This window comes from Ammospiza nelsoni, chromosome Z (genome assembly GCF_027579445.1).
Source record: "Ammospiza nelsoni isolate bAmmNel1 chromosome Z, bAmmNel1.pri, whole genome shotgun sequence".
NCBI classification, from domain to species: domain Eukaryota; kingdom Metazoa; phylum Chordata; class Aves; order Passeriformes; family Passerellidae; genus Ammospiza; species Ammospiza nelsoni.
The window spans coordinates 36,814,588-36,831,864 of record NC_080669.1 but is presented as its reverse complement, the minus strand read 5'-3'; the positions used below and the strand labels follow the sequence as shown (position 1 = coordinate 36,831,864).

General features: G+C 34.6%; 1 protein-coding gene across 1 annotated transcript in view; it reads left to right on the top strand.

Moving 5' to 3' along the window:
- The window catches only part of ADAMTSL1 (ADAMTS like 1), a 391,268-nt gene that overhangs the window by 77,006 nt on the left and 296,985 nt on the right, over positions 1-17,277 (top strand). Inside the window, exon 2 of the mRNA XM_059492542.1 lies at positions 11,022-11,141. Coding sequence (XP_059348525.1) covers positions 11,022-11,141 — 120 coding nt within the window. The remainder of the gene's footprint in view (positions 1-11,021; positions 11,142-17,277) is intronic.

Genomic DNA, 17,277 nt, shown 5'->3' with positions numbered 1-17,277 from the left:
TTCCTTGTTTAGTTAATGTAACTGTAAAATTTACAGATTAATCCCTCCAAATTTTATCTGCTCGATGTTCTGATTTTTTTTACACTTTAGTATTTTTTTTATATTAGATTGGAGATTTTTTTATTATATTACTGTTTTGCTCTTTTTGTTTTTGTATTACTATTTCAAGGTCCTTTATCTGTAGGATACAAAACAAACCCTGGACAGACACAAATTTTCCTGTTTTATCTAGATGCCATACCATTGCCAGTAACTTCATGCTGAGACTCAAATTCAAATTCCTTGAAGTCAAGCAGGCCCTCAGAGCAGCATCGTGGCAGGCGTTTTGGAGCATACTGAGAGTGTGCTTGGTTGTCTGCTCTGTCTCCCTCTGTGCAGACTCTCTTGGTTGCTGTGTTCTGTCTCTATGTCTCAGCCTTAAATACAGGTAGTTGTCTTCTAGCAGCTGCTACCAGCTGCTGGATATTACAATTTGCTGGTACTTCTTTCACTTGTATATGCAATTATACAATCTCTTTTTAAGCTAAGCTGGCCTTAACTCCACTAATGTAAGTGTTTTAGAGAGAAAGATATGATAAAGAGCTCTGAAAATTATTTTTGAAGAAATTCCAGTGTAATTACTCTAATAAACTTACACTAGTTACTCCATGCTCCCTAATCAAGTAATAAAATGCATTTTGAGATGGGGTGCTTCTTCTAAAATAAGTGTTTTCTTTTTCCAAAAGTTATTTATGAGTAATGTGGAGAACACTGATGGCTTAATGCAAGAATTTTATCTGAAACATATAGCCTGGTAATGAATGTGGCCTCTGGCCTTCAGTTCTATGAAACTCTGAAAATGCTGAAAAATCACTTGGTGAGATTAAGAACAGCATCTAACACAAAACAAGTTTCAAGTAAGCCTGTCACAAAAGGCATATGACTCATGTTCTAGGAAATTTTTTGATTATTGACTGCATGAAAACAGCATGGTGAAAAGGGCTGCTGTGTTTTATGCACAGACAGGGAGACACCCTGTAACACAAGGAGTGAAGGGGACGTTGGTTGCGCTTGGAAAAGGCACTACAGTTAAGTAAAAGGCACTACAGTTAAGTATGAGCTGGAAACAGTGTGAGGAAGCTGTTAGCTGGCTGGATGCACCATCTTGGAGTGTTGGGCAGCTGCTGTGTCAATGGCCACTGCACACAGATAAAAAGGCCTCAAAATATCTTTAAAAGTAAATTAGAAACAGAGTAACCTTCTCAGAGGTGCAGCCCAAAAAATGTATGTAGGAACACTGAATAAATAATTGGAAAATCTTGCTGTGTTTTTCCAAAATGTTTTTTGTTAAGCAGGTGTACTTCTTCAGCTGGTAAAAATCCATAGTTGAAATGAAATTGTGCTAATACACTACAGCTAGATATCTGGTCTGTTACTTGCTATTTTTTTTCAAATGCCCAGCCCTGCTATTGTCTCCTCCAGAATTATTCAGATGCTTATTTAGCATGTAAAGTACTGAGAGAAATTCTGTTTGCAAAAGTCTAACCCAACTGACTTCATTGATAACACATGAAATATTCATATCTTAAAGATATAAAAGAAAGAAACCTCTAATCCTATAAAGACACATCTTTATCCTATTTAAGCCCCAAATGAAAACAAAAACCACAAAACCTCTCCTATATTCACAAACTATTCAGAATGAAAAGGACTCTAATGTTATTAAAACCTGTCTTACTGCTGGTAGAAAGCATCACAAATTTCATGAAGAGTATTTTTAAAGTAAAATACAATTTGAAGAAAAAGATTCCTCAAAATCTATGAATCAGGTCTTCTAATAAAATAACAATCACAGTTAAAAGACATACAAAAAAATCTCATGCCATGGAGCTACTTATTCTCATAATTTTCCTACTGGAAGACGTAATATCTCACAGGCAGAAGAAAATCATGGCTTCTATTTCAGTATTTTGCAATCTGTCACAAAAGCTTATGAATCTGGTGATGAAGTATGAGCAAAACCAGTAATTGGAAACAATTGGATGGAAACAGTGGTTGTTTGGCTACCCAGCCATGAAAAAGCAGACTTATCTGTAATAAATGGAGTATGTAGTGCTTTGTTGTAAAGACATGAAATCACTGAAACCTATCTAATTGAATGGTAAGTTATCAACATAGCAGTTCTACTGTTTTCTACTGCTGTGTTAGCTATTTGAAATATCTACAGTATTGCTGTGAATACTGTAAGATTTGATTAGCAGAAAATTCTGTATAGGTAATGGCCAAGCAATCTGGTAGATAACTCCTGAAATTCTAATTCTTAATAAAGTAGAGGTTGTCAGAGGCACAACCATATGACAAGACAGTAATAAACAAACTATTGTTTTCATAAATAATCCCACCTGAAGAACTACATTAAATTCCTTTTTTTTGCAATAATATGATTGAGATTAAAAAAATATATCCAGGGCCTTCCATTGTAAGTAGTTGAACTCCATGTCAGTAGGATTTGAGACAATGTCTATAATGTCAGCTTAGTGAATTTTCTACAGAGCTCCTTAGTCTCTAACATAAAAACATTTAACATTAAAAAGAAGAAGCCCAATGAGTAGCTCAATTTCTTTGTTTAAAAGTAGTGCTTACCAGTCCAGGGTCACAAAAGCCCAAAATTCAAGTACTGAAGAAAATGTGAAGGTTATAATTTAAAAGTTTTATTTTCATGAGGAAAATATTCAATGCTCAGAGTTCCCAGGAAGTTTGATGAAGTGGTTCTGAAGAACTTGCCAGTTTCTTCTTCCAAAACAGAAAATTCAAGGAAGCTGAGGGGATTCCATAGGTGAAATAAAAAAAAACCTTCTGAGCAATGGGATTCAAAGAGAAAGAAAAATAATTACTTCTTCAAATTATTCAGTCTTTATATTAAATTAGATTATCAATTTCATTATTTTCCTGAATGCATATTTGTAATTTCTTATCTTCTCACTTTGGGAAAGTTGCATTACTATAATTTTTTCTAAAATGCTCAAAAATAACACAATAAATATATGGTGATAATTTAAGTACAGCTAATTGTGATGTATATTGAAAAACAATGGTAAATCTTATTTTATGCTTACTTTCATGGCAATAATAATTTGAATTCCGTTACTGCTGATTAGATGACATTTGGGAATGACTGGTCTTGCTAATCTCAGATGATTATTTGTTCATATAGTTTGACATTATTTTTGGTCTATTCTGACCCTTAGGAAAATATTGCAGATCAGTGACAAAGTACATTGTTAAATGAACATACTGAAGCTTGTAGAGTGATTTCTAAATCTGTTACTTGCTCCATATTCTTGCACGGCACATACTAATTTTGGCCATTTAAAAACTGATGCAGCTTCTAAATAATTACATTTAAGCATACTTGTGCATCATCAACCAAGCAAGGTAGCAAAAGAAACAGCAGAAAATTAATTCTTCAGAGCTTATATTTTGGTTTTGTTTAATTTCATATCACAGAAATTCATGTGTCTGATTTCTAGTATTTTGAACAACAGTATTTATTTGGCTTATTTTAGAAAGTAAATCTGTTTAGGCCTTGGACACAGTCTTGCTCAAAGCACAGTAGAAATTTGTTTGTTTGTTGTTTTTTTTTTTTAATAATTTTCATGGAGATAAGAAGCCATGCCCATCTAAATATGCCCTGTTTATCTTGTAAGTTAGAAACTAGGTAATTCTGAAGTATAATTTCAGCTCTAGTTCATGAAACTTTTTAACCTTGATATATTTTGTGTTAACTACTCCCAGAAAGATGGTTCTAATCAGCAGGATTTTAAAGGAATTCTATAGCTTTGGGTTTTTTGTTTCTATTGGACTTCACCTTTTTTATCCCCCAGTCTGCTTTTTTTTTCTTTACTTGTTTTTTTTCTCTTGTTGTTTCTCCACTTTCCCCTCTCTTTTTTTTTTCTTTTCCTATGGTTGCTTGGCAGCAGGATAATTGCTGTGTTTTTGTTCATTCTGCATTTTTGCCTCTCCATTTAATGGGGCCATATTGGCTTTCTCTCTTGTTGGTAGACTGTGGGTCAAGTGTAGGCGTGTGCATGCTTTACAAATTTATCCCCATCATTGCTAATGTCTGTCCAAGATGTTGGTAGCTGGTGCCTTTGTCTGAGGGACACTTCAAGCTGTAATTCTTGAGTGCAAATCACTTTTTATTTCTTTTGTTCATTTATAATGAGAGACTGAAATGGAGCTTAAATTATTCCTTCAATGAAAACATTAACCGGACTCTGCTATTGTGGTTGCTTAAGAACTGAAAGTAATTAGCACAAATTCACATTTCCTTCACAGAGCTTTAAAAGAAGTCAAGATATTATCATTAAGATACTAATGAATTCGTTCTCTGGAAAGACAAGGAGGAAAGAAAAAAAGATTAAATATATTTCAAGAACAGCAAAAAAGATTTCTGGTGGGAACATTTCACTGTTGAATAAAAGATTCCCTTGGGAAATACATTGCTATTTGTGTTCGTATTTTAAGGCACCATGTGAGTACCTTCAGAGAAGCCAAACAAGAATATCCTTCTCTCTTTGAAAATTCTAAACCTTCAAACCCACTACAAACAGTAGCCAACTTCATAAGGCCCTGGCTGTTAATTCAGAAACTATAATCTTATCACTGTTTGGAAAGATTGGAATCAGAAAGCAGTATTTTTGATAATCCAGTCTCAGGAAAAGTTTCTTTTCCATGGGGGTGAAGACTTTTTGTTTCTTTGTTTCTCTTATATAACTTTTCCTGCTCATGACATGCAATTCTATTTTGAGCTATCAGAAGAAGATATTGCAGTAGTTAAGAATGTTGGCTTAGAATTTATTTAGTTCATAAATCTAGACAACTCTTTCTTCCATTTGAAAGGCAGCAAGCTGAGAATCAAAGCCATAAAATCTAAGGGTTGTAAGGCAAGAACAAGCTATTTTCTATCCATGAAAAGAAAAGCTGTGAAACTAACCTCTAAAGGTTACCTTAAAGAAAAAAAATTCTGCATGAACAAAGTGAACTTCCCTTCAGACTTTACTTACAGAAAAGACAGAAAAAATATGCTGACAGCAGTTAGCTTAGGCAGGGGACAGTCTTCTACACCTTAAGCAGAGGTGCTGAATCTTTGCCAAGGGTAATAAAGAATTGAAGGTGAAGAACAGACCCCAGTTAATCTGCTGAGAATCTGACTACTTCCTTATGTCCTCTCTGTTCACTGTTGACTGCATGAGAGTTGTTTGTACAATCACCTGAGTTTTCTTCTGCCTTTCCACGTTGTAATAAGTATTTTCTGTGTATTGACAGCACTCCAGCCTACCAGTAATGGAGAGTGACTTTCCAGCATACCTGTAATGGGGAGGCTCATATGAAAACTAACTATACTCACATGAGCACATTTGTCACAGGACTATGTACTGGGAATGTTACAGGACATTAGGCACTGGGAGTTTAATGCCATCACATCTGGATGATTTATTTAAAAAACCCTCAATTTTCTTTAACTTTACAACGGTGGCTTAGAAATGAAACATATCATATTGTCTGACTTCATAAAAATGAAAGAAAAAGCAAAGATTTATTGGTTTTTTTGCTTGTTGTTGCTTTGGCAATAAAACCATTTCACTGAACTAATAATAAAACCCCTACATTTCATGGAAGGGACAGGATTTTCCATGGGGAGAACAGTCATTTTTCAGAGCTCTAGGGTCCAATCTGCGAGACAGAAATGATGAAAGAGAAATAAAAATTTAAGATTCAGCTGTTGCTACTTCTGTCTAAATATTAAATTTTTAATTTGGATTCTACCTTATCTCTCATATGTATTCTTCTAGTCTTAGGTTTAGAGCAAGGGTTGACTGCATGACAGCAAACACTTAAATTTTTTAAATCTTTTTACAAATTCATTGACAGTCTCTCTGTTCACCTGAATCTGTATATTTCCCTATGGGGACTTAGAAAATTCATTGGGAAAATTTTCAACATTTCTGAAAATATAATGAGGAAACATAGCACTTGGAGAATTATGTCCTTAATTAAATAGGGTAGTTTCTCTTTTAGGATATATTTATCTTAAAACCACAGTGTGCTCATAAGCAAGACATTCCCAGAAGATGACATGCAAAATAGATTTTAAATTGTGCATAGCTTTCTGGCTCTCCATGGAGAAATGAAAAGTGGTCAGAATGATTACCAGTGGCAGAATTGGGCAGTAATGTTTCTGCATATTTTAAATTCTTACATGGACTTTGGTAAAAACAAACAGCTTTCACAATTTAGATTTAGAGACAGACTATAATTGCTTCTGAATTTGGTATTGGACTTGTACCCCCCTCTACCTACTCTCTTTTAATTTGGAGAATAATGAAAAAGAAAATTTGGATCACCATTGCAGCACAAAACTGTGGCAGATTAAAGCCAATGGTAATAATTTCTTATTTCAGAAATCCCTATGAGATTTTGTTAAATGATTTCTTGAGGCAACAGCTGTAGGAATCAAGTTTATTTGACAGCTTGCAGCTGCTTATTCACACCTTTAATTCTTCTGGGATGCCTTTCTTTCATGCATGATTGGCAGGGCTGAAGGATGCAGTAAAGCCCTTGTCACCCATGTAAAAATGCAGCACTCTTTCTCTTGGAAGTATGGGCAGTAAAGTAGAACATTGTTGTTAGGTTTTATGGAGAGTAATTCAGAATTGAAATACATGCACAAGTTGTTATGGTGTTTGGAGAGCAGTTTAATCTAAAAAAAGGCAATGTACTTGGCTTGTTAACAGCCTGCATTCCTCATCCCTCACTATTAATGTCACTGCTACCCTTTTTGATATTTAATATCCTGAATTTTTTCATGTTTCCTGTTTCAGGTTGTTTCTGTCAAGAAAATCAAGAGATTCATAGTAATAGCTAGCAAACTAGTCCTCTTTTCATTGTCAAAACACTGTAGGCCTCTTTGTAAAAAAAAAGAAAACTGAAACAATCTGTTTTTTTAAACAATTTTATCAGAAGTATTTTTAATAAACAGGGGTTTTTTGCCACTAGTTTTGATATTAGTCAAAACATAATTTTCTGTGTGCTTTAGACTTTGAAAATACAAAATACAAAAAGCTTTAACAGATCAACTGTCACCTTGAAACTATTTGTGGAATGTACTTAAATGGTTAATTATAAGTATTGAGGCCACATTTGATATTTCTGCTTTCTGAGTGAAGTACTTGGAAACTCCTCATCTGTGCTGAGAAAGGTGATATCCAAGGTACTATGGTTATTTACATCAGATTCCAAGCCTGTGTTGTTAGTCTTGTGCCTTGTGAATTCAGCAAAATATTAGTATTACACCTTGCTAACAATAATTGCCAGTAGCTTACTTTATTGTGGGTCACAGTAAAATTAATGGAGCTAGTTCCTCAGTGGGACAGTAATAAAGCGCAAGAAAACTTAGATTGTGTTGGCTGGGATACATCCTTTCATCTGCTGTTTTGTGTTGGATCTTTTATTTTCTAATTATGTATTCGTCAGTCTGTTTCCTCAAAAATTTCCTCTGTATGGACTCACACCACTGGATCTAATGGAGCAATTTATGTTTTGCATTGATTTAAGAGAGATAGAAACTGAAAATAAGAAAAACATTATTGCTTAGGTATTTGCTGGAATTTTATCTCATATCAATTTCATTAAAGGCTCCTTTGGAAAGCTGGTTGAGCAACTGAATACCCAGATATCTTCCTCATGCTGAGAAACTTCAATTATATGCCTTTGATTTTCATGTGCACTAGTGAAACCTCATTTACAATGTTGTTTGCAAATTCAAGTGAAAAGTCACTTATTGATGCTTATGACTGCTGCTGATAAAGATCAGATTTCTGCCAGGCCACTGTTCCTCTGCATGATTTCCTCACTGCTTAAAAAAGGCTGCTTTGGGGTATTTTTGGAGGTATTTCTTAAGCTTGTCTGATCATAAACTGAATGAAGATAGATGAGAAATATGGCTGTGTTATGATGAAAATGGATTTCCTGAAAGAATGAAATGGTGATGCATATGTAATCAGGACTTCAAGGAAAACTTGAAGAAGGAAAAACAGTCTTTCAGGACATTATTCCAATTTACTGACATTCATTATTAATGGATGATCTTTAACGGATAGATCTTTAAATCCAGCTCTCAGTAAGGATGAAGATACTCTACTTGAAGTACATTGTATCAGATGATAAGTTAAAGGTAATCCAGAGTGAGCTACTACTCAAAGGAGGAAAGTATATTGTATGAATCAGGCAAAGAATAACCTTCTTTAGATGACCACATACTTTCAGTCCTCTTCATTTTTTCAAGACTTTACCATTCATATTTTTTCAGGACTTTACCATTCATATTTGATAAATTAAAAGAAATATATTCTTTCCTTTATTTCTTTACTTTCATTCTTTCATTACTGCACTTCTGGGTCTTTTATTGCTCCTCTTTTCCTTCATCTTCAGGATCCCAATGTCTTTTTTCTTTTGACTGCTTATCTCTGTCCCTTCCTTTGGAATAGTGCCTATTTCCCACCTGTGTAATTATAAGTAGTCAGAACATTGATGTTGATATGGGAGACACTTAAGTTTTAAGGATTAGCAATTATTTATTGCTAATAAAAATTTGTTAATGTATATGCATTCTTTAGCAACAGATTTCATTTATTTTGAAAAACAGATTGGAATTTTAATAACAGCAAGCTGATTGCTCTTATAAGGAAAAGAATTTTCAGAATATGGGTATATTTTTATAGGAACAAAATAAGCAAAATAGGAAGGTGAATCATTTGCGATGAAGTGACTCTTTACATTGTAATTTGACTTCTAAAATTAATAATTTGACTTCTAAAATTAATAATACAGGGATCTGGACAGGCTGGATTGATGGGAAAAGGTCAGTGGTATGATGTTCAATGAGACCTGGTGCCATGTCCTGCATTTGGGTCACAGCAACCCCAAGCAGCACCACAGGCTGGGGGCAGAGTGGCTCAAAGCTGCCCACTAGGTAAAGGACCTGGTGACAGTGGCTGGACATGAGCCAGCAGTGCCCAGGGGGCCAAGAAGTCCAGTAGCATCCTGGTCTATACCAGCAACAGTATGGCCAGCAGGAGCAGGGCAGGGATTGTCCCCCTGTACTTGGCACTGGTGAAGCCACACCTCCAATCCTGTGTTCAGTTTTGGGTCCTTTGTGATAGGAGGGACATTGAGATACTGGAGTGTATCCAGAGGCAGGCAGTGGAGATGGTGAGGGGTATGAAGCATAAGTCTCATGAGGAAAGGGTTGGGGTAGCTGAGGGTAATTAGCCTGGAGAAAAGGAGTTTCAGTCTTGCCTCTTCTCCAGGTAACAAGCAATAGGATAAGAGGAAATGGCCTTGAATTTTGCCAGGGAAGGTTTAGATTAGATATTAGGAAAAATTCATCACAGAAAAAGTTGAGAAGCATTGGAACCAGCTGCCCAGGGACATTTTTGAGTCACCATCCCTGGAGGTACTGAAAAGAAATCTGGATGAGGCACTTAGGGATTTGATGTAGTGGTGGACTTGGCAGTGCTGGATTAAAAGTAGGACTAGGTGATTTTATATATATTTTCTAACTTAATTCTATAATTTTATAATTTTTATCATTAGATTTGCTGATCACAAGTGTTTGAAATCACAAGCAGGTGCTATTATTTCAAAGTAAAATAAAAGAACAGATTTCCTTTATTGAAATCACTTTAATTCTTTGAACAGTTTTTGTCAATCTTGAGGTGAAACATTTTTATGAAGGATGACCTATTCCAAGAACATTTTTATTTGTAAGATAATGATTTGTCGAAAAAGAATACGTCTGTAACAGAGCTTCTTTTTCTTTGGGGCATATGCATGTTTCTTCCTCAGACAGCCCTGAGGATTCTTCATTGTTATGACTCAATAATATAAAAATAAAATCAGTGGTTGTGTCTGTCAATGTTATCCACAAGATGGGAAGCTAACTATAAATTTTAAAACCCTACTCCTGTAGAACTATTCCTTTTATGTGATGTTCTTTTTCTTCTTGTGTTCTTAAAAAAAAAAAAAATTACAGCAGAGGATCTCAAAGCAACTGGAAGACAGGCGCTCTCTACTTCACTACTAGAAGCAAGAATTTTATATCAAAGAAAACATCTATTATGTTCAGGTGCATATGGTTTGGATTTAGGGATTCAATTCTTACCATTACCCGACATCATAGAAATACCCATTTCCCTCTGCAAATTAATTAGATAATCTTCTTCTGGTCAGCCTAGTATAATTGCCCTAGCCTTACAGAAGGCTTCTTCTTGGCTTCAACAACCAAAGAAAAAATGAATGTGAGAGTTTGAAGAATGTGGATTTAGTTTCATTATTTATTTCTAAAATCTATAAAAATGTTGTGATTGTACCTAGGACATTTTGATGGTAATTGCTTCATTCAACCACTGATGAAAAAACTCTTTCTCAGTAGCTTATATATATATATATATATATATATATATATATATATTTCTAAAAAGAATAGATAGCAAGTTAGTTTAAATTATTTTCAATGCATGTGCAGTTTGGAGTTTGCTAGTCAAAGTACTTATAAATAATTTTTTTCTGTCCCTTTAAAGTTTTAAGCTCTATCTTCTTATGATAGAGCCATCAAAAGGCTGGACAAACATGCTCTGTTTTACAAAGTAAAAATAATTTAAATATTAACTCATTTAACAAAAGATTTTTTAAACATTACTGTCTTATGAACCATAGATGTAAATATTGATATAGAAACTTCTTCCACAACAGAATTTCATGTAAATGGAAATTATTTATAACTGTAAAGACACTCTTTAAATGCATGTCAGTATTCTTATTAATGGCAAGACTGTCTGGTTAGAACAAGTGTAGTAGTGGAAGACAGATGACCATTAACTGGCTTTTTGAATCTTCCAGTCATATTTTTCTGGATATGACGATCATTTCTAAGAAAGAATTAAAATTTTGCATTTCCTAATACTGTGTTTTCCTTCTAGGTTTTGGGAGACCAAAATCAAGGAGCAGTTTTTCTACGTGAATTTACATTGATTCGGAGAGAAAGTCTTCACGATGATTTCCTATCTGATTTGCTAAATAACCACAAAACAGAAGACCCGGTAGGAATCTCCTATTATTTCAAAACATTTTATAAGAAATTGTTGTAGGAATTGCTGTGGATAGGTCTTTCATTCTGCTTCATCAATCTATGGAAAGTAATGAAATTAGGTTTCTAACATAAAAATGTTAGCCTAAAAATATTGTAAATTCCATTTAAAGACTTCATAGGAAAGATTAATGGGTGTCGCATATAAATTTTTATTCTTTAAAGACAAACTTTTTCACACAGATTGATCTTTTGCTTTCTAATGGTAGTTTTTCTTATTCAGAATTTTGTTAATCTAAATTATTACCATTGTTTGCTTTGTACATGCAAAGGGAGATTATTTTTTATTCAATATGAATGAGTAAAGCTAAATGTATAGGTTATATAAAAATATAATGCTTTGAAATGAATAATTTTATTAAATGTACCAAGAAATCAAATAAACAGGGAAAACACTTTTATGAAAAATATTTTTTCACTCTCTTATGTATATGCTTGGCAAGGTATTTATTTCTGGTCTGAAATATTCCATGCTGTCTAGCAGCTGATATTTTTGAAGAAAAGAATGTAGAAGAAAGTAACTTGGGAGTCATGTTTAATCGGGCCTTAATATGAAATGAAACAAACCAGCTGATTTTAAACTGCAGCAAATATTCTCTGCCAAGACGATTAGGGACTAGAGAGACTATCTGTCTTACAAGGAAAGGCTGAGGGAGCTGAGTCTGTTCAGTCTTAGGAGGAGCACCTCATTAATACATACAGGTGGTGTCAGCGCATGGATCCAGGCTCTGCTTGGAGGTGCCAAGCAACAGCGCAAGAGGCTGATGCACAAGAAGTTCCACCTGAACATGACAAGGAACTTCTTTACTGCACAGTGACAGACCACTGGAACTGATTGCCCAGAGAGGTTCCAGAGTTTTCCTTCTTGGAGATAATCAAGAGCCATCTGGAAACAATCTTGTGCAATGTGCTCTGGGATGACCTTGCTTGAGCAGGGAGGTTGGACCAGATAACTCACTTTGACTTTCAGTCTCATCTCTTTTGTAATTTTGTAAACTTTTAGGTCTGATATTTTCAAGGGCTGATACATCTTGTTGTCTGACAGATTATGGTTTAACAGAAACAGTGGTGCATTAGCATCTGATGTAACCAGGAATTGGTGATGTATTTTAAGGATTAAATACTTTATAGGATTAACAGTTTATTTACTGTGGAGGATAAAGTCTAGAAATTTGTGTTGGCACAGCCATGCTTAGCCCCTTTTTAATCAAGGCTGACCTTTTTTAGGTTACCTTTCTTTGTGCACGAGGGGATGTTATCTAGTTATCCCTAGTGAGAGTATGTAGATCTAGGACTTCAGAGGAACAGAGTGGATGTCTTTTGGTAAGTCTTACTACTCAGGTCAAAGAAACCACTTAACAAAAGTAGTGAAGGTATTAAACAATCTACTGTGGTCTTTCTAACCCATCTGCTCTCAGACAAGTTGTCCTTTGTGCTTTACTACTGCTAAAAGAAATTTCAGATTGGTCAAAATCAACCCTTTATTCTACCATTTTGGGTAATTTTACAGCAGATCAGGATTTTATCAAGTAGCTGCATTGCTGCTGGAATGCCTGTAATTGTTCTTTAAAACCATTTATTTCCTGTGCTCCAGAGAAGAAAATGGTACTTTATTACAATTCTGTCAGTACTTGTACCAGTACTTGTGGCTTGTTATTTATGGCTTTTCTGAGTTGTGGCAGTTGTGTGCATGTTTATAAGTGTTTCGTATTCACGGAAGAGGAAAGTACTCTGCAAAATATTCATAGATTTCACTTCAAGGCAGTATTTTTCTTTCATTACTGTCACGGTTCCTGTGATCTTCTTTCTGTGCAGTTTTGAGTTCTTGAGAACACATCTATACCCAATAGTGCCCAGAGAATATGACTTTGCAATCTACACTTACATATGAACTTAAAGAACTTTGCCAACCTCATCCCTACGTGATACGATCTTCAACTACTGAAGCACATAAACGTTTTCTCTGCACAACTGATTTGGTTGGCAGAAGGTAGCATGAAAGAACTTGAAATAACTTTTCAGTATTTTGCCTGAAATATTATGGATGTATGTGACTAGTTCATTGTAGGCTATGTAGTCTATTTCAAAGACAGGCACTAGTTTCAACCGGGGCTTTTCTCGAGCACTTATTCCAATTATCTGCTTCATAAATACCAGTGAATTGGTTTTCCAAAATCTCCATAGCATATACAGGGTATTGTTCCTATTTTATGGGTGTAGATTCAAAGGTTCATAGATAGACATTAAGGACAAAAGCGTCTACTTTTCTTGAGTGCTTGAGACACAACGATCCTTTTTTTTTTCAATTTACCTCGCATGACACAGCACTAAGGTGATGGGGGAGTTACTGACCTCAAATGCAGTGCTGACTGCTCAGCATCTTTATCTGTCAGGCTAAAGATAAGAGGTAAGGCATGTACCATCAAAGTACATGATTAAGGTACCCAGAAAATGACAAGTGACTCAACTGGAATGATACAAAAATTGTTATAGAAGCAGATACAGAGTATAATTTTTCAGAAAAGAAAGCACAAACCATATTTCGGGATCAATCATTCCCAGTTCATAGCACCAATCCTTTCTGTCCTGTAATTTCAAGTGAGATAATGGTGTATCTAATGAGAAAACCAATATAAAACTGTTTTCCTAACAAATAAAACACAAACAACCTCTTTTATAATAATACCCCAATAAATCTCCCACTCTGCTTCCTTTTAGAAGTCCTGTGACTTGCATAAGGTAGGGTTTTCTATTTCCATCTTTTCAAAACTGTTCACACAGAGCTACAGTGAGTGAACACAGAGCTATGGTGAGTGCTGGACAGCTAGTGATACAGGAATTGTGAAATAATTATAATTTTAAAAGTTTTTAACCTTTTTATTTTCCCTTGATGAAGACATGAACTGACTTGATGATTTCTGAGAAAATTAAGGCTGGTGATCTATATTTTTAAGATATTTTCTCTAGTATCCATCTTCACTCATCTGAAAAAGACCAATTACCACTATTTTTGTGGGTAGCTGAGAGCATCCAAAATGATTGATTCACTTCTGATGTTGAAAAGTAATATCCCCGTAACTCCACAACTGTTTGGGCAAAAATATGTACTTCCAGAGGCACCAGGTAAGTCTTTGATAGTATGGCAGAATGGCCACATACATAGCTTTCTGTGCTTATGCATTAAAAGCTGTTGGCAGGGATGATATAGAAATAGCCTTACAATTCTCAGCAAAAGTTGGGGAGGTCAAAAAAGCTCCTGTTTTCCAGTAACCAGTTACTAAAGTAAAGATGCTTAGCAAGGAAATACACTAACTGCTTGCAAGACAGTTTTAGGCAATTACTTGCAAGATTGTGTTAATAAGAACAGGTTAGCCAAAATATCTTGGATTGTGATATTCAGTCCAATGGAAAATAGGCTTCCCATATGGAGGCTTTATCTTGGTCATTGAAATGACTCACTGAAATACTTTCCTCATCTTTCAGTTGTATTTCCAGCCTTGGAGAAAATGTAGCCATATTTTCTTACTTTCCCTTTCAATATAAAGGGAAAGGGATCTAATCTAATTGGTGTAGCATCATCATATTTTTCAGGGAGAAAATTACTAGAAGTGAGAAGAGGATTTATATTTTTATCATTTTCTGTCTTGTTCACAGTCAATAGCAGAGATTACACTAAAAAATTATTCAAAGGAAGCCTCTGAGGTATATTTCACAATTCCTAACTTATAGTGTTTTCCTACTTCTTCTGGGAAAATATTGAAAATAGTCTAAGAACCTGGGGAAAATAATTTAAAATATAAATGGACTTAGACAGAAAACTTAAGGTTCGGGGAATTCCTAGTTTAAAGAATGTGTCAAGGATTATACTCCTACATTTTTGGGGAAGTTCCTATTTATGTGTTCCTGCAATTCAGGGATGATACTTTTGGGTACACAGGAATTCTGAGTTAAATCTATAGAAAGCATAATTTAGAATTTTATAATATATGATTGGTATATAATTGTGTAATATGCAATTATTATTATATATAATTGTTCTATTTTATTGAGCAATTATTTAAAACCTCAGATTAAATCCAAAGTATTCTGTGCTGAGGTCTAATTCTGAGATAAATTTAAAGTGTAGGAATTCTCTACATCATTATGAAGTAAGAAGAAAAGCAAGTCCTGTAAAACATGAAGAAAATCTAGATGTATATCTAAATTTCTTTCCCAGTGGATCCTGATATTTAGAATTTATTGCTTGTGCATTTTAGATGGAAGGGTTAATTTTCAGAAGATAAATATCCTGAACATTTTATTTATTCTATTTTTGAGCCATACTTTTTTTCTTTGTACTCCAAATTATTTATGTGTAAGAATGCATTGTACTCTAAGTACATTTTGTGTAATAGTAGAAGATCCTCAGCCTGTTGATTACAGAATTTCCAAGCTTCTCAGCTAAAAATCACATATCTCTAAATGGGTATAAAATATGATGCTGCAGAATCCAGATTTGAGCTCTTCACGGATGGGAAATCACTAGACCACAGGAATTACAGGCACTTCCCCCTGCAGCTGCTGACGTGACAGATCTAGAGAAATCCTTGGATGATAGGAGTTCTCCTTGTATTTGCTGTTTGTAGGTAAGAGGTCTCTGGTGCAAGTTAGGACAGACTTATATATGCTACTGCCAATCCAATTACCTGAAAATCATTATTTTGTCCTGGAAAAATTATAATATTGATCTAAGTCAATAAGAAATATTCACCTGCTTTTAAAAGGGCAAGTATTAATCATGTTTAGAGACCTGTGGATGACCTAACACCAAAGTTAGATTGGACCACTGGCATTTGCCACTTTCCTTGCATCTAAAGGTCTACAAGTACTCAGATATCAAAAGATCTGAATACACTCACCATCTTTCTGACTACCTCTTGATAATGATATTTACATCCACTTAAAAATAGAAACATGACCATTGAGTTTTTGGATTCCCAACTGTTCCTATAGTTTTCTTTTAGAAAGCCAATCAATTCTGAAGTACTCATTTAAAAAAAATTACATTCCAAAGCTTGGAGTCCATACCCCACAGCTACTAAAACTGTCCCATGACTGAATAGGGTGCTGCTGTTGAGACAGGAAAAAAGGAAGCCATTTTTAGAAAGACAGAGTTGTAAGCCTTGCCCCCATTAGGAAGATGAGAAATTTTGTAATAAAACCAAGCCATTGTTTGCATAATGATATAGAACACTGTTTGGTCCACAGTAATTATGCATATCTGTTTATGCATATCTGTTCCAGATACCTCTCTTCTACAACTGAAATTTTTCCTAGAATCTATCAGATTAAGTAGCTTTTCTATTTGCCTCACTGAAATACTTGAAGCTTTTTTCTTTACTCTGTTTCCACTCTTTGGGAGCATAATTCAAAAAGCTAGTAGCTGTTTTTGCACTGGTAAAATATGTGGATGCTCTCTATCTCACTTCTGTGCATTTTAATAGAAATCTTTTGAAACATAGTGTAAATAGTTCAAGAAGAAAATTAGTTTAGGATAGTTACTATCCTAATCCTATCAAAATGGGCATAGGTCTTGCTTTTCAAAGCAAACACTCAATGTCTTCTAAAATTTTACTTTATCAAAATGAGCAATTCCTCTTTTTTCCATAATTGGCAAAATTTATATAATATATTCTATGGAATTTGTTAATTAAAGACAACGAGTGGAGGGTAAGCATCATGTAGTTGAAGGAGTAATACAAAATCTCTCTAGCAAGAAAGACAGGATACTGACCTGAGATATTCCAAACTTCCTCTTCTACCTGAGATCATGTCTACAGAAGGCAAAACATAAGTGTAAAGAGCTATAATCTTTTAAAAACTGATGATGATGATGATATGAGTGGCTTGTTTAAATGTTTTGTAGGAAAGTGCTCCTTTCTGTTGGATTTAGACTACATCCTTGACTGAGAATACCTTTTTCCACAGCTGCGCAAATGTTTGTGATTTTCTGCATTGTAAATATTAGCTGATCATGCTAGTAAAAAATGTGATTTCATTGCTTTAGATATTTTCAAATTTACCATTCCTCATATTTTCATAATTCTGTG